The following is a 23,201-nucleotide window of genomic DNA, read 5'->3' on the forward strand; positions in this document are numbered from 1 at the left end:
TTGATCTACACACTGCCATAACAACACTGTAGTGAGAGATATTGATCTACACACTGCCATAACAACACTGTAGTGAGAGATATTGATCTACACACTGCCATAACAACACTGTAGTGAGAGATATTGATCTACACACTGCCATAACAACACTGTAGTGAGAGATATTGATCTACACACTGCCATAACAACAAGATCCTGGGACCTTGTTCACTTCATGACATGAACAAGGTCCTAAGACCTTGCTCACTACATTACATTTTTTCTAGGATTCGTTCATTAAGTTCAGTCGTTTAGTAATTTCACTGGGTTTATTAAGTTGACTTGTATATTGTGAAGTAGTGCGTGTTGTACTCTGGATATTGGTTGGTAGTGTCTGAGTGTCCTGGACTGCTTCAAGCACACTAGATGCTTTTCATTTATTGCCTTATTACTCGAGCACTTGTGATGTCATGATTGCAAACAAACCAGGGAACGGGTGGGGTTTCGAATCCACGACGAGAGAATCCTAATACTCACAGTGGGATTAAACCCCAGCCGTTCCGTGGTCTGTTGTATTGCGCTGTGACCTTTACTGACCCGATAATTGTCACTTGGAGGACAACTGATTTATTCACTGTAGCAACACTAATAATTACAAATTAACTTGTGGGGGTAATTAATTGGACAGGCACTAGCTAATATACAGTTTAAGAATGATGAAGAATTACACATGTGCAACATCTGGGTATCTTTATTGTAGACGTTTTCCCATCCAGTGGCTTTATCAATACAAATTCAAGGACATGAGAAGACTGTAGAACTGTATACAAAAGATGAGGTAATCAGTCCCTCAGTCTTGGAATTGATTCTGAAGCAGTACTCTTCAACTCCATGACTGAGGGACTGATTACCTTATCTTTAGTATATAGCTCATAGTCTTCCCATTATGTCCTGGAATTTGTATTGATAAAGCCACTGGATGACAAAACGTCTACAAATAAAGATACGCAGATGTTGCACATGTATAATTCTTCATCTTGTCAGTATTGTATGATATACATGTATACACTTTAAGAATAAACACAGTACGCTGTATATAAGGTATGATGTTTATAATGAGAGTAGATTTTATACTCAAAAAGCGGATTAGAAGTTGATGGGTGGATTTCTGCATGTCAGTATTATTAGATACTGACTCAAGTCCTAGAGGTCCAAGTTTGTACAGTTTGGGATATTTGCTGTTTGGAGGGACGTCTGAACTTTCCATAGATGTGAGCCTTTGGCAAGACAGTGATGGAGTGAACGATAGTGAGAATGTTCGTCTCTTTCGGGTCACCCGGCCCTCGGTGATAGATGGCAAGCATGTTTGAAAAAAAAGTCTGTTTATAAGACACTATTTGTGGTTTACAGCAGTATATTGAGATGTTTTGTGGCAGCCACAGCAGCAAGCACAAGATGGAGCATGTGAAGAATGATGATAATCAGTTAGAGAGAGATGAATAAATTATAAAAGGTGGACCTGTAGAAGGAAGGAATGATCAACTGTTGCAAGTAATGCAGACTAGATTGAGAGCAAAGTTGTGCTGGTTGAGATAGAGGAAGTATGGTGTAAATTTACAACTATACTGAGTTCACAACAAAGGTTCATGGTTCTAGGAGGGTGGGTGCAGGTGGGCAGGGGAAAGACTGGTGGAATAATGAGGTGAAAAGGGCGGTAAAGGGACCAAAACATTTCATCACGATTCAAATATAATTAAAATCACCAATGGACTCCTGGCTGGCTGCAGTAGGCAACTTGAGGAGTTCAGTCCAGACAGTTCCTAAACAATTTGATTGTGGTGCTTATAAGCTGCATGCTGCCAGCACCAAATGAACAGCTGTTCAGGCCATCGACTAGATATAGCCAGGGGTGCTCTACCATGAAACTAATGAAGCTTAAGCTTGAGGGCCACTAATCCCAGAGGGACTCCAGAAGCCACTTTAGTCCACATTGCTTACAAAATTTTTGGTCTACTGTATGAGAAGGTTTTTTTTAAAAAAAAAAAAAGGTAATATTATAGTGTAATTCAATACAAAATAATAGTTAAAATAAAAATGAAAAGGTTATTAAAGTATCATGTAGGCCTAGCTGTTGCTGGTTGCCATGGTGACCCCATAAGAGTTCAAGCTTCAGGGAACCCAAAAATGTAGGTCTGCCACTGGGTCTTGTTCAGACCCAGGCATCAAGAGTAATGACCTCTGGAATGACCAGTAGGTAGCAGTAGGTACAAAGGAAAATTTTTAACATGTAAAAGATTTTTACAGAGTAGAAATATCTATGTAATATATAGTTCACATGTGATAAAATATTGTTAGACACAGAAGCCACTAGCATGGCATGCATATCAGTCGTTCTCTCTCGTGCAGTTTTCTGGTGTGCATGTAAGGTTCATACCCATTTGTGCATACTTGCTTCCTGCTTGCGTATGTCACTGGCTTACCACGTCTATAGTGCACAGGCTGCACCACATTCCTACCACAAGCTGCACCACATTCCTACCACAAGCTGCACCACATTCCTACCACACAGCATTTTTACAGAGATTAGCAAAACCGAGGGAAATTATCACACCTGAGCCCTGCATCATTGTCCAATGAAAATTTTACTGTTTATAAATTGAAGAGTAAAGTGATCCAAAGAAATATAAAATCTGCAGTTAGAGTACATACACAGTTGTTATACACTACATACACACACCTGTTTGGTATTCATTATTAAAAAAATCTATATTTACAATATAAACACATTAACAGTTCAAAATTAAAAATTGTGTATTAGGCATTGAGTTGGGTCGAGTCATTGAGGTTTCCTGTAAATAAATATGATCATGGCCACAGTACAGCAGTTTCGTGTATGGGAATTAGTATTTTTAATCATACGACATATAGCAGAACCTCGGTGTTCGAACGTACAGGACCTCGACCAAACTGGAGTCCAAACAGTTTTGTTCAGAAAAATTGGCCTGGTCTTTGAATATTTTTCTGGAGTGTGAACGCACTGTCTTGTTTACAATTCTGTTGTAAAAAAAATTACAGGAAAACCCTGTTTGAAAAGTGTTTTGAAGTGACCTCTGACACTGACATGATTCTCAGAGACTTTCGGAAGAGTCGGTTCAACATCCTAAAGTGTGTGAAGTTGATAATTAAAACCTGGGAAATACTGTTTATCACATCGAACTTTTCCCAGTTCCAACACCACCTGGGAACCAATTAAGTTCAAACGCTGAGGTTCCACCATAACGCTTTTCATTTATGGAGTTCAAAAATGAATGCCTTTTATTGAATGCCTTTTTTATTGAAATGTCTGTTAGTAAAGAGTTGCAGTGGTTTAAGAATAGCAAAAAAAAAAAAAATATGATTTTCAAATATTTATTGTAAAGCTTACATTTACCTTCAGTATTAATTTTTGTATTTTCAGGATTTAAATTTGCATTGTAAAATTTGTAGTCACATTAGCCTCTATGCACATGACATAAATTATACGTGGAAAAAACATTTTTATTTTATTTTAAATGAAGGTTGCTTTTAAGCTTTTTTTTGCTTTTAAGCTGAAAAATAAAAGTTAACAGTACCACGGCTGCAACAATTTGCTATTAATCCACAGTTTAAAAGAGGAAATTTTCGACATTTCTGAATTGTGGGTCGATAGTGAATTGAAAGTTGAATTTTGCCTTTAAGAAATGTTATATTGCTCTTTGATGTGGGTTAATTGTGTTAGGTGTTTTGCTTGATTGCTGGTGAGTCTTGCCCAGCTTAGAAAGTCAGTCCCCAAGCTGTCGTTTATGTGCCAAGCCAAGGTAAGTCACGAGTGATGTTTGGCCAAACATATCGACTATACAGGTATGTTACGTAGCTTTGGATCACTTAACCACTGCCGTTATTTACATAAACTTGCTTTGGAATCTTAATAAGACGCATTAACCTTTATTAACCATGTGTTATGGACGATAACTAAATTATTACTAGAAGAATAATGCTAACTCACGATTTCTTACGATGTTTTAAAGGGCATTAATAGCACTATATATAACCTTTACTTTTAACATATTACACTGTACATTAACCAGTGGTAACATAGCTTGCAGTTTACCACTTGTAGAATGCATTCTTCTGTATTGTAGCAACTAGTTGTGTGTGTTATCTGTCTATTTCCTTCATTGTGTTTGTTTGCAATATATCTCATGTAATTGTTTACTGTATTGCTACCTTTATCTGATTCTTGTTGTCAAGTTTATATAATTATCAGTAGTAATTTCATAGTACTTTGAATAAATAGAAGGGTGGATGAGGACTTGAACAGCGGTCCATAAATTGACAATTCGACGCTCTACCAACTAGGCTGTAAATTTAGGCTGTTCGAGCCCCTCATCTCCCCTTCTGTTTATTCATTGACAGTCGGTTATTACAACTTAATTTGAGTCCATAGTACTTTGTTGAGGTGTATCTCATGATTTATACAAGTTTTACAGTTGATCTTCTGATGATTTCTCTCGTGATATTCAAATCTACATCTCTAGCTTTTGCTTGCTTGTGTGATGTATGAGGGCCCAGCTTAACACCGCGTGCTGGCTTGCTCTGTCCCACAGGCATGCGTAGTGGGACAGTGACTCCGAACTCTCCCTCTCGTCCCACCTCGGCCCTGAGTCAGGGTTCCAACAATAGCAGTCAGGTGTCCCTCAGGTCGCGAACTTCTCCTCGCAAGCCTCGCCCCCTCAGCATTGCTGGATCTTCGCTGTCCTCGGCAGATAAGCCGAGGGATGCCTCTACGCCGTCGAGGGAAAGTAGGCCCATGGAGAGGAAATGTATGTGTTTCTGAAAGTAAATGGCTTTGATTTGCATTGCCTCTTCTGCTTGCTATATCTTATCTATACTATCTTTCTAGGGTGAGTGAACTACAGGGTGACCCAAAAGTCAGGACACACAGGAAATATTACTAATATTGTTTTTCCCGCAGTTACCGGAGTTACTGCATAGTGTTAATGTGAATCTTGCAAAGCGCATTGAACTTTGCATTGCTAATGGTGGACAACATGTTGAAGATATATTCTTTAAAATTACTTTATAATTATTACAAAAATGCAATTTTGCCTATGTGTCCAGACTTTTGGGTCACCCTGTACAGCATTATAGTTGAGCATCGAACGTTCAGTTGGAAAGATATCAGAGATATCCTAAACTTTATCATTCAATCTGCCCAGCCCATTCTGAAAATCCAAGGGAAAAATTTCAAGGAATGAATTCTAACTCCCAGAACATATAGGGTTTGAACCTCATTCATTCTTGTGGCTCGTTTACAGTCACATTGATATTAATTTGCACAAATAACCCACACATAGGAGAAGGAAGCTTGTAAAGAACAAAAAGGTACAATACCATGATGGAGCAATACCATGATGGAACAATACCATGATGGAACAATACCATGATGGAACAATACCATGATGGAGCAATACCATGATGGAACAATACCATGATGGAACAATACCATGATGGAGCAATACCATGATGGAACAATACCATGATGGAACAATACCATGATGGAACAATACACAAATGTTGTTCCAGTCACGGTATTGTGCCTTTTGTTCTTTATGAATTTCCAAGTTCTTAAATTCCAAAATAAACATCACAGCAGAAATCAAAGACTGTGAATATCCAGGTACCAAAATGGTGCTTCTGAATTCTCTTTTGAATTCTCTGAAGTATGAGAATCCGAACGTTTGATGCTCAGTTTACAAACAACGCCCTGCTTGTCTCTGCCGAGTAATTCACTTGTAGTTCTGTAATTTTATTTCTGTTTTCACTTTCATTTTTCAGTGTCTGTCGGAGCGTCTTTACCCTCGGCTAAACCCACACGAGCCAAAAGCGTCGGGTCAGACAGGAGTGCGCCGGCCACTCCTGCTCGCACACCAGCAAAAACTACGCCAAAGAAAACTCCATCACAAGTTAAAGCCGAAAGTGCTGCCAAGAAGGCCGTAGAGAAGAGCAAAACAACGCCAAAGAGTAAACCAACGCCAAAAACCACCCCTGTACACTCCCCTCTGGTGGAGAGCAAACCTTCGCCTGGAGTCAAAGACGACAAGAAGGAAAAGGACGACAAAGCTCCTGAAACAAAATTGGACGTAACTGAAACTAAAGCTGAAATTGATGAAACTGCTACTGAAAAATCAGGAGATAAAGTAACTGCTGTTTTGGAACCAGAAGCAGCAGTAACACTTGTTCAAGAACAACCTGACAAAGATGCAGCTGTCCAAATTGAACATCATGAAGAGGACTTAAAGGCCCAGGATAAACCTACAGAAGTACCGGTGTCTGAAACTAAGCAACTAATTGATGAATCTGTCAAACCAGTTGAAGCCACAGTTGAAAAACTAGAGCCACAACCTGAACCAGTCAAACATACTCCGCAAGTTCCTGCTGAAGAGCAAATCATAAAAGATAAAACTCCTGAAAGAGATTTACCAGAAGAAGTCACTAGCACTTCAGTGCCTGAAGACATCTTGGAAAAGCTAGTCGAAGACACGACGGCAGACCAAGAAAAGACTCTGGCCCAGAAAGCTGCAGAGAAGCCTGTTACTGGCTATGCTACAGAAGAGGAATACAAAGCAGCTCTAGCAGAAAAACGAAGACTCGCCAGAGAAGCTAAAGAACGAGAACAGGAACTAGAACGCCAGAGACAAGTAAGTATGGTAGTAGAAGGTATACCAGTACAGTACGGGTAAAAGAACGCAAGTTCATGCACATCTTTATTGAAGAACAAAAAGGCACAATACCATGGCTGGAACAATACACAAATAACCCGCACATAAGGGAGACAAGCTCACCATGATGTTTTGGTCTGACTTGGACCATTTATAAAGTCACAGAGTGGCTTTATAGGAGGAGAGAGGAGCTTATGACATTGTCATAAGCTCCTCTCTCTCTCTCTCTGTGTCTGTCTCTCTGTCTGTCTCTCTCTCTCTCTGTCTGTCTCTTTCTCTGTGTCTCGTCTGTCTCCCTCTGTCTCTGTCTGTCTCTCTGTCTGTCTCTCTGTCTCTGTCTCTCTGTCTGTCTGTCTGTCTCTCTCTCTCTCTCTCTCTCTCTCTCTGGGTTATTTGTGTTAAATCTTTATTAAATACATTTCAGTCCTGAGACCTGGAGTGACCAAATGTATCCAGTGAAGATCTCTTAAATGTATCCACCTGTGTCCTTCCACAAGTTGAATATTTTTTTTTTGGGGGGATGGGATGGGAAATGTGTATTAAACAGGGTTGTATTGATGCTGGTAAAGGGCTCTTGATCCAGTTAGTTTGTGCCTCTCTTCCCATGTCCTGGCCACTGTGTGACTCCTACAGGTCTAGTGCTTCCCCATGAATATAATAATTTGGAAATGATTATTGTTTTATGAAGGGATTGACGGCTGCCACTTGAGTCCTGGAGGTGGGAAGTACAGTGTCTGTACTCTGAAGGATGAGTGAGGATGTTACAGTCCTGGAGGTGGGAAGTACAGTGTCTGTACTCTGAAGGATGAGTGAGGATGTTACAGTCCTGGAGGTGGGAAGTACAGTGTCTGTACTCTGAAGGATGAGTGAGGATGTTACAGTCCTGGAGGTGGGAAGTACAGTGTCTGTACTCTGAAGGATGAGTGAGGATGTTACAGTCCTGGAGGTGGGAAGTACAGTGTCTGTACTCTGAAGGATGAGTGAGGATGTTACAGTCCTGGAGGTGGGAAGTACAGTGTCTGTACTCTGAAGGATGAGTGAGGATGTTACAGTACTGGAGGTGGGAAGTACAGTACCTGTACTCTGAAGGATGAGTGAGGATGTTACAGTCCTGGAGGTTGGAAGTAGAGTGTCTGTACTCTGAAGGATGAGTGAGGATGTTACAGTACTGGAGGTGGGAAGTACAGTGTCTGTACTCTGAAGGATGAGTGAGGATGTTACAGTACTGAAGGTGGGAAGTACAGTGTCTGTACTCTGAAGGATGAGTGAGGATGTTACAGTCCTGGAGGTGGGAAGTACAGTACCTGTACTCTGGAGGATGAGTGAGGATGTTACAGTACTGGAGGTGGGAAGTACAGTACCTGTACTCTGAAGGATGAGTGAGGATGTTACAGTCCTGGAGGTTGGAAGTAGAGTGTCTGTACTCTGAAGGATGAGTGAGGATGTTACAGTACTGGAGGTGGGAAGTACAGTGTCTGTACTCTGAAGGATGAGTGAGGATGTTACAGTACTGAAGGTGGGAAATACAGTGTCTGTACTCTGAAGGATAAGTGAGGATGTTACAGTCCTGGAGGTGGGAAGTACAGTACCTGTACTCTGGAGGATGAGTGAGGATGTTACAGTACTGGAGGTGGGAAGTACAGTACCTGTACTCTGAAGGATGAGTGAGGATGTTACAGTCCTGGAGGTGGGAAGTACAGTGTCTGTACTCTGAAGGATGAGTGAGGATGTTACAGTCCTGGAGGTGGGAAGTACAGTGTCTGTACTCTGAAGGATGAGTGAGGATGTTACAGTCCTGGAGGTGGGAAGTACAGTATCTGTACTCTGAAGGATGAGTGAGGATGTTACAGTCCTGGAGGTGGGAAGTACAGTGTCTGTACTCTGAAGGATGAGTGAGGATGTTACAGTCCTGGAGGTGGGGAGTAGAGTGTCTGTACTCTGAAGGATGAGTGAGGATGTTACAGTCCTGGAGGTGGGAAGTACAGTGTCTGTACTCTGAAGGATGAGTGAGGATGTTACAGTCCTGGAGGTTGGAAGTACAGTATCTGTACTCTGAAGGATGAGTGAGGATGTTACAGTCCTGGAGGTGGGAAGTACAGTGTCTGTACTCTGAAGGATGAGTGAGGATGTTACAGTCCTGGAGGTGGGAAGTACAGTACCTGTACTCTGAAGGATGAGTGAGGATGTTACAGTACTGGAGGTGGGAAGTACAGTACCTGTACTCTGAAGGATGAGTGAGGATGTTACAGTCCTGGAGGTTGGAAGTACAGTGTCTGTACTCTGAAGGATGAGTGAGGATGTTACAGTCCTGGAGGTGGGAAGTACAGTGTCTGTACTCTGAAGGATGAGTGAGGATGTTACAGTCCTGGAGGTTGGAAGTACAGTGTCTGTACTCTGAAGGATGAGTGAGGATGTTACAGTCCTGGAGGTTGGAAGTACAGTGTCTGTACTCTGAAGGATGAGTGAGGATGTTACAGTCCTGGAGGTTGGAAGTACAGTGTCTGTACTCTGAAGGATGAGTGAGGATGTTACAGTCCTGGAGGTTGGAAGTACAGTGTCTGTACTCTGAAGGATGAGTGAGGATGTTACAGTCCTGGAGGTTGGAAGTACAGTGTCTGTACTCTGAAGGATGAGTGAGGATGTTACAGTCCTGGAGGTTGGAAGTACAGTGTCTGTACTCTGAAGGATGAGTGAGGATGTTACAGTCCTGGAGGTGGGAAGTACAGTGTCTGTACTCTGAAGGATGAGTGAGGATGTTACAGTCCTGGAGGTGGGAAGTACAGTACCTGTACTCTGAAGGATGAGTGAGGATGTTACAGTCCTGGAGGTGGGAAGTAGAGTGTCTGTACTCTGAAGGATGAGTGAGGATGTTACAGTCCTGGAGGTGGGAAGTAGAGTGTCTGTACTCTGAAGGATGAGTGAGGATGTTACAGTCCTGGAGGTGGGAAGTAGAGTGTCTGTACTCTGAAGAATGGCTGGGGATGTTACAGTGCAGAGAGCCATTAAAATTGTGATTAAAAAACCATGGAACAGATGTTGGTTGAAGCCATGGCAAGTTAGTCCTGAAACTTCAGGTCAGTGCGTTAACCACTGGACCACCGGCTCTAATAAGATTTATCAGTGCTTCATTAGCCATCGTGTTATTTTGATTTTGTGAGTAAATTGTGACATTTGCACGTTTCTAGCAAGACAGCTATTGCATGAATGATGGCGAAGGCATTTTTCTCTATGGGTTACCCTATCTAGGCGAGAAACTATTCTGGCGAGATAGCTATTGAATGAACGATGGTAAATATATTTCTTTGTGTCACCCAACTTTAGCAGAAAATGCTTTTAACAAGATAGTTATTGAATGAGATATAGTGAATGTGCTTCCTCAGGGTGACCCTTACCTTGCTGGTAAATAATTTTGGCAATACAATTATAGAATGATAAATGTTTACATTTTTGGTTCACCTACATTAGTGTGAGTCAGTTAGGTTAAGAAAAAGGCTTTGCCATTCTTCATGGCTTCTTATTTCTTTACATGACTTAAGTATCGTTCTTGTTCTTTCAGCCAACTGGCTGTATCCCAAAAGGAAAGACAAAAGTTTCTCCTTTTAAATTTAGTAATACAGTGGACCCCCGGTTAACGATATTTTTTCACTCCAGAAGTATGTTCAGGTGCCAGTACTGACCGAATTTGTTCCCATAAGGAATATTGTGAAGTAGATTAGTCCATTTCAGACCCCTAAACATACACGTACAAACGCACTTACATAAATACACTTACATAATTGGTCGCATTCGGAGGTGATCGTTATGCGGGGGTCCACTGTATACATGTATATTGGTACCTCGGGATACGAACACCTCAAAACTCGAACAATTATGTAAGTCTATTTATGTAAGTGCTTTTGTAAGTGTATTTTTGGGGGTCTGAAACAGATTAATTTAATTTACATTATTCCTTATGGGAACAAATTCGTTCGGTATCAGCACTTGAACAGCCTTCTGGAGCAAATTAATTTCATATCCCGAGGTACCACTATATACAGGACAGGGGTTACTAGCCCCTTGCTCCCGGCATTTTAGTCGCCAGTATCGTTCTTCACGGTTCCTTATTCCTTAAACATAAGTTAAAAAATTTTCAGTCGTTCTTCATGGCTATTTATTCCTTAACATAACATGACTCTCTTCCTGGTTCAGCTTGAAGAGGAAGAACGAGAGAGAAAGGAAGAGGAGGAATTCCTAAGGCTGATAGAAGAACAAAAGAAAGCAGAAGAAGAACGACTGAAGAAAGCCATAGAGGAAGCCGACCGTAACCGCGAGGAAGAAGCAAGGAGACGAGAGGAAGAGGAGAAGCAGAGAGAAGAGGTAAGCGATTATATTTTTACCTTTGTCTTATTTGAAGGAGGTGATACTGAAGAATGAAAAGGCACAATACTGTGACTGGTCACAGATCGGGCTGCAGGGGTGTTGACTTCTGAAACCCCCTCCAGGTATACACATAATCTGCACATAGGGGAGAGGAGCTTATAAGAACGTTTTGGTCCTACTGGGACCATTTACAGTCAGTGTCACTTTGTAAATGGTCCAAGTCGGACCGAAACACCGCCGTAAACTCCTCTCTCCCTCACGTGCGGCTTATTTGTGTGATGATGCTGTTGAGCCACTTTAGATCTATAGAACTGCAATTGCTCTTTCCTTCCTTGGATTAAAACTTGTTAACTACCCATTCCCCAGGAACTGTATGACCCCCCCAAGGGTTTAACACTCACCATTTTTGACTTCAATGTTGATTACTATTTGTCACTATAAATATAAAAAAAAAATTAATTTAAGAACTTAATAATAATAATAATAATAATAATAATAATAATAATAATAATAAATATATTTTCTGCAACATAGAGGTATGTGATTTACATGTAATAAAATATTGTCCGGCACAAAAGAAAGCCGCTAACATAAGGTGTATTTCAGGCAGACGAATACTGGTGTTTAAAGACCACTTAAGACCTAGACATAGGTTAAGTAGGAATTTTTAAATGTACAATAAGGAGAGGTAGCTAAATGAACAATATTACAATTTTAAGTAGTATGTATTAATACAATAAGTCTTCAACTTAGGAACATATTGGGGACCTCCTGTATTGCATATAATAATGATATTATACACAGTACAGAAGATTCTCAGTGTGTCTGCAAGTTGAGGAGTCACTGTACTTCTGACTGATTCAGTCACCTTCAGTCAGGTGAAAACTGTGGGCAAGAGAATTGTAGTAATATCCTAATGTTTACTTTCAATTAACACTACGAAATATTTTAGGCCGAACGTATAGAGCATCAAAAGCGCTTAGAAACTGAAGAACGCCTGAGACGAGAAGAAGAAGAACGCCAAGCTCGTAAGAGTCGGGTAGCAGCTATAATGGCTCGGACACGCGGTAAAGGAGGATCTAACACTCCAACTAAGGTCAGTTTTGAATTATTAGCGCACACGATTGCTATTATATGCAGGTGCTCTGCGACTTAGGATAGTTCGACTTATATTTCAAGTGTATGATGGTCAGGAACAGATCTGTTGTAAAATTAATGAGCCTTAAGCTTGAAGGCCCCTAATCCCAGAGGGGCCCCAGAAGCTGCTTTAGTCCATATTGCTTAAAAATTTTGGATCTACTGTATGAGAAGGGGTTGCGAAGGGGCCCCCCATAAAAGTTCAAGCTTCAGAGCCCCAAAGATGTAGGTCGCACACTGATGATAGTGCAAAAGTAATTAGAAATGAAATTTGAGATAATTACCCAGCATGAAAGTGACAAGTCCTTAACTTGTATTCATTTACTTTTCAATACTGGTATTTAGTTACAGTAGTTATTTATTTGCTTATTTGTTTATCATATGTATTCATTTTCAACTTATGACGGGTTCGCTGGAACGTAACTCGTAAGTCAAGGATCACCTGTATCCTCCATTTAAAAAATGTAGGATCATCTAAACTGTGATGTTGACCTGCATCTGGCAAGACAGCTATTGAATGAATGATGGTGAGTGTATTTCCTCTCTTTAACCCCTTGACTGTCGCAACCCCCAATCCTGAGGTGTCTCCTGGTGTCGCAAAATTTCAAAAAAAAAAAAAAATTCTTTTTTCTTATGAAATGATAGAGAATCTTTTCCCGATTGTAATGACACCAAAAAACTAAATTTGATGGAAAACTGACAGAATTACGCTCTCGGCGATATTTACAAATCGGCGATTTCGCCCACTTTGAGCCCTATTTTCGGCTAATTCCATTGTTCCAGTCGACCAAAATCATAGCTATTTCTTTAGAACTCCATTTTTTCTATCTATTGAGTACAAGAAACTGCCCATTTACCAATTTTAACTACCCAATAACGTGGTCAGAAATTTGCAATTTGGCCAATTTCACGAAAATTAAAAAATATGACAATTTCAAAATAAGGTCCAGAATAAACAATGAAGACATTCCTGGCTCTAAAATAACATTTTCTTTGTTCATCAGTCATGTCTCCAGGCCCCTCTGATATTACTCTTGCTTTCTATTTTGAATTTTTATTCAAACAAAAAATAGAAGATTTACTGTTATGCAGACTACTGCAATACTGTAATAATTGTATAAATAACATCAACCCATTCATGACTGCATATTAGAATGGCTAGTTGGACATTTATTGGACAATGACATCATTTGTTTACTTTTGAACATCGGCAAAAATCAAACATTTCCCCTACATTGAGCTCCATTTCAAGGTTCTTTTTATAGAAAAATCAATCAAAATCACCTCTATTTCTATAATATGTTTTCCATTCTATCAAATGAGACCAAGAAAACGAGAATACAACCATAAATACTATACGAAAATAGATCACAAAGTCGGCATTTTAATTAAAAAAACGGTCGGAGTTTTTTTTCTCATTATGCACTGCATGCTGCAGGATTTTTTTTATATGTTGTGCACTGACCACACAGACCCATTCTCTCACATGTGGGCCTACCAGCTTTCTCCTGCTTGATTTGAAGCCACTAGAATTTATGAGTATATATACATCAAACACAGTACCTCGTAAGACGTATATATACGGTCGCGACAGTCAAAAGGTTAAGGTCACTAGCCATCTCCCACCAAGGCAGGGTGACCTGAAAAAGAAACACTTTCACCATCATTCACATTATCACTGCCTTGCCAGAGGCACAACAGAACAGGTTTGCTAGTGTTTTGTCTTCAGTGTTTATAATCTATTGTATACTTTTTAATTTCAGATGATTTTAACACACACTTCCTCTTGTAGATCATTCTATACACCATTAACCCGCACACAGGAGACTGAAACGTCCAATGACGTTACAGTCCGACTTGGACCATTAAGTGGTCATACAGTGTGTTACTACTTAATGGTCTGAGTTGGACCAAAATGTCATCATAAGTTCCAGTCTTCTATGTGTGGGATATTGACAGAGCCGGATTAAGATTTTGTAGACCCCTGGGCTACAAGTACTGTGAGGTCCCTGGGCTACAGGTACTGTGAGACCCCTGGGCTACAAGTACTGTGAGGCCCCTGGGCTACAGGTACTGTGAGGCCCCTGGGCTACAGGTACTGTGAGACCCCTGGGCTACAAGTACTGTGAGGCCCCTGGGCTACAGGTACTGTGAGGCCCCTGGGCTACAAGTACTGTGAGGTCCCTGGGCTACAGGTACTGTGAGACCCCTGGGCTACAAGTACTGTGAGGTCCCTGGGCTACAGGTACTGTGAGACCCCTGGGCTACAAGTACTGTGAGGCCCCTGGGCTACAGGTACTGTGAGGCCCCTGGGCTACAAGTACTGTGAGGTCCCTGGGCTACAGGTACTGTGAGACCCCTGGGCTACAGGTACTGTGAGGCCCCTGGGCTACAGGTACTGTGAGGTCCCTGGGCTACAGGTACTGTGAGGCCCCTGGGCTACAGGTACTGTGGGGCCCCTGGGTTACAGGTACTGTGAGCTTCCTGGGCTACAGGTACTGTGAGCTTCCTGGGCTACAGGTACTGTGAGGTCCCTTGGCTACAGGTACTGTGAGGCCCCTGGGCTACAGGTACTGTGAGGTCCCTGGGCTACAGGTACTGTGAGGTCCCTGGGCTACAGGTACTGTGAGGTCCCTGGGCTACAGGTACTGTGAGGCCCCTGGGCTACAGGTACTGTGAGGTCCCTGGGCTACAGGTACTGTGAGGTCCCTGGGCTACAGGTACTGTGAGGTCCCTGGGCTACAGGTACTGTGAGGTCCCTGGGCTACAGGTACTGTGGGGTCCCTGGGCTACAGGTACTGTGGGGCCCCTGGGCTACAGGTACTGTGAGGTTCCTGGGCTACAGGTACTGTGAGGTCCCTGGGCTACAGGTACTGTGGGGCCCCTGGGCTACAGGTACTGTGAGGTCCCTGGGCTACAGGTACTGTGAGGCCCCTGGGCTACAGGTACTGTGAGGCCCCTGGGCTACAGGTACTGTGAGGCCCCTGGGCTACAGGTACTGTGAGGTCCCTGGGCTACAGGTACTGTGAGGTCCCTGGGCTACAGGTACTGTGAGGTCCCTGGGCTACAGGTACTGTGGGGCCCCTGGGCTACAGGTACTGTGAGGTCCCTGGGCTACAGGTACTGTGAGGCCCCTGGGCTACAGGTACTGTGAGGCCCCTGGGCTACAGGTACTGTGAGGTCCCTGGGCTACAGGTACTGTGAGGCCCCTGGGCTACAGGTACTGTGAGGTCCCTGGGCTACAGGTACTGTGAGGTCCCTGGGCTACAGGTACTGTGAGGTCCCTGGGCTACAGGTACTGTGAGGTCCCTGGGCTACAGGTACTGTGAGGTCCCTGGGCTACAGGTACTGTGAGGCCCCTGGGCTACAGGTACTGTGAGGTCCCTGGGCTACAGGTACTGTGAGGTCCCTGGGCTACAGGTACTGTGAGGTCCCTGGGCTACAGGTACTGTGAGGTTCCTGGGCTACAGGTACTGTGAGGCCCCTGGGCTACAGGTACTGTGAGGTCCCTGGGCTACAGGTACTGTGAGGCCCCTGGGCTACAGGTACTGTGAGGTCCCTGGGCTACAGGTACTGTGAGGTTCCTGGGCTACAGGTACTGTGAGGCCCCTGGGCTACAGGTACTGTGAGGTCCCTAGGCTACAGGTACTGTGAGGTCCCTGGGCTACAGGTACTGTGAGGCCCCTGGGCTACAGGTACTGTGAGGTCCCTGGGCTACAGGTACTGTGAGGTCCCTGGGCTACAGGTACTGTGAGGTCCCTGGGCTACAGGTACTGTGAGGTTCCTGGGCTACAGGTACTGTGAGGCCCCTGGGCTACAGGTACTGTGAGGTCCCTGGGCTACAGGTACTGTGAGGCCCCTGGGCTACAGGTACTGTGAGGTCCCTGGGCTACAGGTACTGTGAGGTTCCTGGGCTACAGGTACTGTGAGGTCCCTGGGCTACAGGTACTGTGAGGTCCCTGGGCTACAGGTACTGTGAGGCCCCTGGGCTACAGGTACTGTGAGGTCCCTGGGCTACAGGTACTGTGAGGTCCCTGGGCTACAGGTACTGTGAGGTCCCTGGGCTACAGGTACTGTGAGGTCCCTGGGCTACAGGTACTGTGAGGTTCCTGGGCTACAGGTACTGTGAGGTCCCTGGGCTACAGGTACTGTGAGGTCCCTGGGCTACAGGTACTGTGAGGCCCCTGGGCTACAGGTACTGTGAGGTCCCTGGGCTACAGGTACTGTGAGGTCCCTGGGCTACAGGTACTGTGAGGTCCCTGGGCTACAGGTACTGTGAGGTCCCTGGGCTACAGGTACTGTGAGGTCCCTGGGCTACAGGTACTGTGAGGTCCCTGGGCTACAGGTACTGTGAGGTCCCTGGGCTACAGGTACTGTGAGGCCCCACAATTAAAATTCAAACGTTTGCATTGTGTAAATTCTTGGTAACAAATTTCTCCAAAATATCAGTAAATTGTAAGATGTTGAGAACATCTCTGGAGGCCCTCCAGCTGGTCTAGGCCCTCCAGTTTGTCTAGGCCCTCCAGCTTGTTTAGGCCCTCCAGCTGGTCTAGGCCCTCCAGTTTGTCTAGGCCCTCCAGCTTCTTTAGGCCCTCCAGCTGGTAGAGGCCCGCATGTGGAGAACTGGTGAAATAAGTACACTTTATGCATGAAGATAAGCCAAAGACAAACATTACTTATCTTTGAGCAGGATAGTTTCCAGCAGCTGCTCCCTGGAAATCCCTTTGAGATGTTGTATCAGTGTCCACATAGGCTGTTGATTAGTGAGTGAGTTAGTCACACAATTTGCCCCAAAGGAGCGTATATCCAGCATTTCCCTATTATCTGAAATGTGTAGTGGTACTCACTGGGGTTTGTAGATGGTATTCCTATCACGGTCTCTGAGGGGACAATGTTCTACTTACATGTACCTGAACACTGCAGTGTTTTAAGGAAAAATGAAAGGAGAATAAAACATGCCCGACTCATAGGTGGAGTCCTGTGTTTTTGCTATTGACACAAGACCAATATTGGTGTCTTGACTGAAGATTGGAGTGTCTTGGGGAATGTTGCACTGATGTTTGCCACAAATGTTGGGAATGTTCATTGCAGTCACTCGCAGTACTGGCTGCACTCTACCTTGAATTTCCTGACTTGTACAAGGGAACTAGTCTAACTTTCCTGGTTTCCTGAAATTCTCAGAATGAACAAGAGTCAAGAATGCACTGGTCACTACTGTCCCTTTGTGTTTTAACAATAAGGCGGGAATGCCTTTGTGACACACACACATCTCGTCCATTCCTTGAAGCAGTCTAAGCTCCGCCGCCCTCCTTCACCCTCATTTCTCATCCACACAAAGGAATATGCTGAACTCAGCTGTATAATCATCCATTACTAGTCTGTGCAACCAGAATTAACACAAGAGTGTTGGTTTCTTGTTATTTAGCTGTAACTAGAAGTCATAATGTTCCCAAATTGTAGATCAAGTGGGGAACAGATTTTCTCTTAATTTTCCTGTATGGGGAAAAGAGTAATTACTCTTGTTTAACCCTTATTGTGTAGTTGATCAGAAATTCTAGCAAGGAGAGAGAGATGTGGTACATACATGTGCTTCTCATTAATGTTGTGCGAGGAAGGAAGAGTCCACTAGCCCCTTCCGGGAGGGCTAAGTCTCGCAGAGGGCTGAGAGCCGAGAGATATCCCCCCCCTCCTTTTACTAAAGACTTTTCTCCACACCTCCAGCTGGCAGAGGCCTCTGGGCTGCAGCCTCTAAAAACCAAGGCCTTCAAGGCACCTCAGACAGAAGAAACAGATGAGAGAGAACAGCGTTGTATCATGCTAGAACTGTCTTGTTTTCAGTCATTTCTCATGTTTTAATGATTTCTACTTATTTTCCATAATGAATAGTCTCAGCAAAAATATTAGATTCCTCCGTCAGAAATTATGTGTTAATTAAGGCCTTGTATGGTGCTAAAATGATCTCATTTTACATTTTCAAGTGTATATTCTGAATGAGCATAGAAAATACTACGCCTAGTGCGATTTTAGTGAATTTTGAAAATCCGGCCAAAAATGGTGAAAAATGAATTAGTTCAGGGATTTTCTCAGGCAAAAAGAGTTTTTCTCTCAGAATGGAAAACGGTCATGCCGATGGTGTTTATTGGCTCAGTTTATCCCCATAAATGTGAGAAAACCCTGCATAGACAGCTTTCATTTACAGTTACGAGGCTTGTATAAGTTAAATGTGCCATTAATCCCACCCTGGTTATTGGTGTATTGTTCCAGTAATGAAGGAAAAAATAAAATGGTGAACCCTTGGTGATCCCCATTTTCTGTTCTACACGTTTATTACGTGTATTACAGTTGAAGTTATTAACCTTGTTGTCTTATATTTAGTTAATTTTTATTGATAGAAAATACTCTTAACTATACCTAATAAACCAAATGTAAATGTGAAATTTACTGTTAGGAAGAACTGGTTCAAAATTCAGTGTGGTAAATCTGATTGTTTATAAACAGTCAGAAATACAACTGTTGCTGAGGTAGAGCTGAGCAAGATGTATTATAATGTATTATATTGTAGATGTATTATAATTTAATTTTAAAATATTTATCAACACAGGCTGAGGCAAAAACTCCCTCCGATGAAGCTAAGAATTTTGGTGATGGGGAAATGAGTGTCAGCATGACGGACTCCATGATCTCTCTGGTCACGGCCTCCGAGTCCCAGGCCGAGTCTCGGCCAGTCACTTCTGCCGCTTCTGAATTTAGTACTCAACCACCCAGTGATGTGTCTTCACAGCCACCCAGCGATGTGTCTTCTCAGCCACCCAGCGATGTGTCTTCTCAGCCACCCAGCGATGTGTCTTCACAGCCACCCAGCGATGTGTCTTCACAGCCACCCAGCGATGTGTCTTCACAGCCACCCAGTGATGTGTCATCACAGCTTTCTAGCGATGTGTCTTCACAGCGGTCTAGTGATGTGATATCTCAGCCCTCAAGTGACACTTACACTGCACCAACTAATGACATATCCATTAAGTCTGTTCAAGAGTTGGAGTCAACTTCACAGAATCAAACCTTTGAAACGGTAGAAGTTGAGTCTAAGTATTGTGTTGATCAGCAAGTGTTGCGCTCTAACGTAGTGTTGAGCTCTAACACAGAACACTGTCAGGTGGACGATCTTATTAGTGGCATGGCTTCAGTTCGAGTGGAAGAGCCACATATTAATGGGGATACCCCGGTACCCATGGACACAACTCCCACTCAATCGGTTGACTTGTTGGGATCCCTTAGCGATGTACATAGTGTAAATCATAATGGTGTAGATAACACCCCCCCGCACACTACTCAAGGGTAAGTTTATACACTTCCAGTATTATTCATTGACACTCATTTGATCTTTGAATCGTAATTTGTCACAATGCCTCGGTGGGAAATGGTCGGTGTCAAAAAAAAAAATTGTATGGTACATTCTCAATGTAATGGATTCGTAGGAGGATTGTCTTAATGTTGATTACATTGGAATAATGTTAAATAAAGCAGAAAAAGTGCTAAAGTAACCAATATAACGTTTTATATATGGTTACATTTATATTACATTAAATGTTGAAGATGAAAGAGTTAAAAATACAATTTACCTAGTGGCTTTTGTCTGTTAAACCAGAGGTCCATTATATGGAGGGTTTACTGTAGATAAAGGGTATGTATAGAGTAAAAGATATGTGTACATGTTGGTATTGGGGCGACACTGTGCTGTGTGTAGACCTTCGTAGTTTTAACAACGACAATAAAAGTGTGTATTAAGTTTTAACGTTGTCACATGTGTGCACATATGACCTCCTCCTCCACATTGTCACATGTGTGCACATATGACCTCCTCCTTCACATTGTCACATGTGTGCACATATGACCTCCTCCTTCACATTGTCACATGTGTGCACATATGACCTCCTCCTCCACATCAACATCTTGTATCAAGGCTCTGTATATTTACAAGAAATTCCCTCTTTTAACTCATTTCTTCCTTATTCCATTATAGTATTTTGTTTTTTTTAATGCATTGACTGTATCCCGCTGAGGCCGGGCAAGCCAAAAAAGAAAAAGGAAGTTTTTCTGTTTAAATTTAGTAATTTATACAGGAGAAGGGGTTATTAGCCCCTTGATACCGGCATTGTAGTTGCTGCTTATGACACGCATGGCTTACGGAGGAAGAATTCTTTTCCATTATAGTATTGTCACATTTAATCCTTTCAGTTTTGGTCCCATAATATTATGGCTTGCAAGCCAGTGTTGGTCCTGTAATAGTACACCAAAATCCTCTCCTCACTTAATGACGGAGTTGCGCTCCTAAGACCACCTCGGTAAACAAATTCGTCACTAAGTGAGGAACATACTATAATGGTAGTGAGTTTGTGTCAACCATCTTTGATATTGTTTTAATGTTACTTTTGCACCATTTATAACATTTCTGGTATATTTGTATTGTAATAAACACAATAGAGGAAATCAACTCAAATATTCATTATTTAGGTGTGCATACTGGTCAGAGAGCCCGTCGTAAGTCCGAGGCATCGGTAAAGGAGTTTGTCACTAAGTGAGGAGAGGCTATATATATAGGGAGGCAGCACATCTGGTGCTAAATTGGGGACCTTTATCTTTGGAGAAGACAAACTTCATTGGGGGGGGGGGGGGGATCTGAATTGTCCAATGAGTTGTTTGAGTACTCCCCCTCCCCCCCCCCCCCCCATATACTGTACTGTGTATATATTTATAAGAATATTCTTAAGACCCTTATTTGAACAATATATGAAATGTGTATAAATATTAAGCATTTAAGTGTGTCCAAGATTTTGTGTGGCAAGATTTTGAAAAAAAAAAAAATTATTTTTTCCTACAGTTCGACAGAGTGCATTTTTCTGAATCAAACGAGACTAAAATGAGTGGAATCTGATGAAAACTTATGATTTTATTGGCATCCTGACAATATTTTTAACCTCGGGACCACTCTTTGGGTCATCTTCCATCTGTTCATAAATTTGAATAAAATCTATGGCTAGCAGTCAGCACTGCACGACCCTTGTGGGTGTAGCACTTTTTTTTATTATAATAATAATGCGGCCAGCAGTGTTTGCACAACATATCGTGGTTAACTACACAAGTAACGACTGTGTTCCCGACATAATAGTACACCTCACTAGCAAATGTAAACAAAGGAGCCAGGAGCTGTTATACCTCCACCAGCAAACAGTGTCAAATTTAAACATAATAAGCAGAGGAAAAGAAACCAACAGGAATTCCCTTAGTAAGTGCAACTGAACCGGGAAGAGCCCAGTGCATAACCTCGCGTCCTAACCCGTGTGCAAGTGGCTTAAAGATGACTTATTCACTCCAGATTTATTACAGTTTCATGATACTATCAGTGGAATTCAGCCATAAATCACACTTAGTATATTTAACCCAGAGAAGTTAAATTCAGTAATATTCATGTTTTGATAAGTATTATACAGTGGACCCCCGCATAACGATCACCTCCGAATACGACCAGTTATGTAAGTGTATTTATGTAAGTGCGTTTGTACGTGTATGTTTGGGGGTCTGAAATGGACTAATCTACTTCACAATATTTCTTATGGGGACAAATTAGGTCAGTACTGGCACCTGAACATACTTCTGGAGTGAAAAAATATCGTTAACTGGGGGTCCACTGTACTCTGAAATAATTATAATAATATAAGTATTCATTTTACATAACTTTAGAAGACCAAAATGGAAAAAAAAAAAAACTGAATAAAAAACAATTGTACAGTACAGTGGACCGCCGTTTAACGATATTTTTTCATTCCAGAAGTATGTTCAGGTGCCAGTACTGACCGAATTTGTTCCCATAAGGAATATTGTGAAGTAGATTAGTCCATTTCAGACCCCCAAACATACACGTACAAACGCATTTACATAAATACACTTACATAATTGGTCACATTGGGAGGTGATCATAAAGCAGGGGTCCACTGTATATATAACCCAATAAAGTCAATCACTATGACTTATGTCAATATTTTGAGAAGTATTACACTCTGAAACAATTACTGTTATAAGTATTCCTTGTATATAACCTTAGAAAACCAAATAGTAAATAAAATAAGACAGAAAACCAAATAGTAAATAAAATAAGACAGAAAACCAAATAGTAAATAAAATAAGACAGAAAACCAAATAGTAAATAAAATAAGACAGAAAATATTGTGCATGTACTAGTCTACTAAATGAAGAATAAATGACACTTACCTTTATTGAAGATGCAGCAATGACTGATGAGACACTGTGTCCTGGGAGTGCCTTTTCCTCCTGAGTACTGTAGGTCCTGTTTGGCATTTTCTTCCAGAACAGGCCTTATCACACTGTGTATGTCACTACGATTCTTAAATCTCTCAAACCAACCTTTGCTGGCTTTAAATTCACCAATATGAGCACTAGTTCCAGGCATTTTTCCCTGTTCACCTGGGTGTTAGTTGACTTGTGTGGGTTGCATCCTGGGAGACAAGATTAAGGACCCCAATGGAAATAAGTTAGACAGTCTTCGATGACACTGACTTTTTTGGGTTATCCTGGGTGGCAAATCCTCTGGGGTTAATTGTTTCTTGGTATTCTCAATAAGCCACACCAACAACGGTGCTACAGCAGCAGCAGCAGCTGACAGTGCAGCAGCAGCTGACAGTGCAGCAGCAGCAGCAGCTGACAGTGCAGCAGCAGCAGCAGCTGTACCACCAATAGTAGCGATGGTTGATTGGGGTTTATTATACAACCTGGCCAGCTCGGAGACATGCACTCCACTTTCATACTTATCAATGATCTTTTTCTTCATCTCTATTGTAATTCTCACCCTTATTGCTGTAGGGTTGGCACTAGAAGCTTTCTTGGGGCCCATGGTCACTTATTTTCCAGAAAAAGCACCGAAAACACTGTAATAATACGAAATATTCCGATTGTATGCTTGGATGTTACCGC

At 42.3% G+C, this 23,201-nt stretch overlaps 1 protein-coding gene across 1 annotated transcript in view; it reads left to right on the forward strand.

The window, feature by feature from the left end:
* Positions 1-23,201, forward strand: part of LOC128700979 (mucin-5AC) — a 121,591-nt gene that overhangs the window by 90,665 nt on the left and 7,725 nt on the right. Inside the window, exons 12-16 of the mRNA XM_070080271.1 lie at positions 4,605-4,820; positions 5,836-6,698; positions 10,908-11,075; positions 12,031-12,174; positions 18,817-19,550. Coding sequence (XP_069936372.1) covers positions 4,605-4,820; positions 5,836-6,698; positions 10,908-11,075; positions 12,031-12,174; positions 18,817-19,550 — 2,125 coding nt within the window. The remainder of the gene's footprint in view (positions 1-4,604; positions 4,821-5,835; positions 6,699-10,907; positions 11,076-12,030; positions 12,175-18,816; positions 19,551-23,201) is intronic.

Source organism: Cherax quadricarinatus, unplaced genomic scaffold (genome assembly GCF_038502225.1).
Source record: "Cherax quadricarinatus isolate ZL_2023a unplaced genomic scaffold, ASM3850222v1 Contig268, whole genome shotgun sequence".
In the NCBI taxonomy this organism is placed as follows: Eukaryota; Metazoa; Arthropoda; class Malacostraca; order Decapoda; family Parastacidae; genus Cherax; species Cherax quadricarinatus.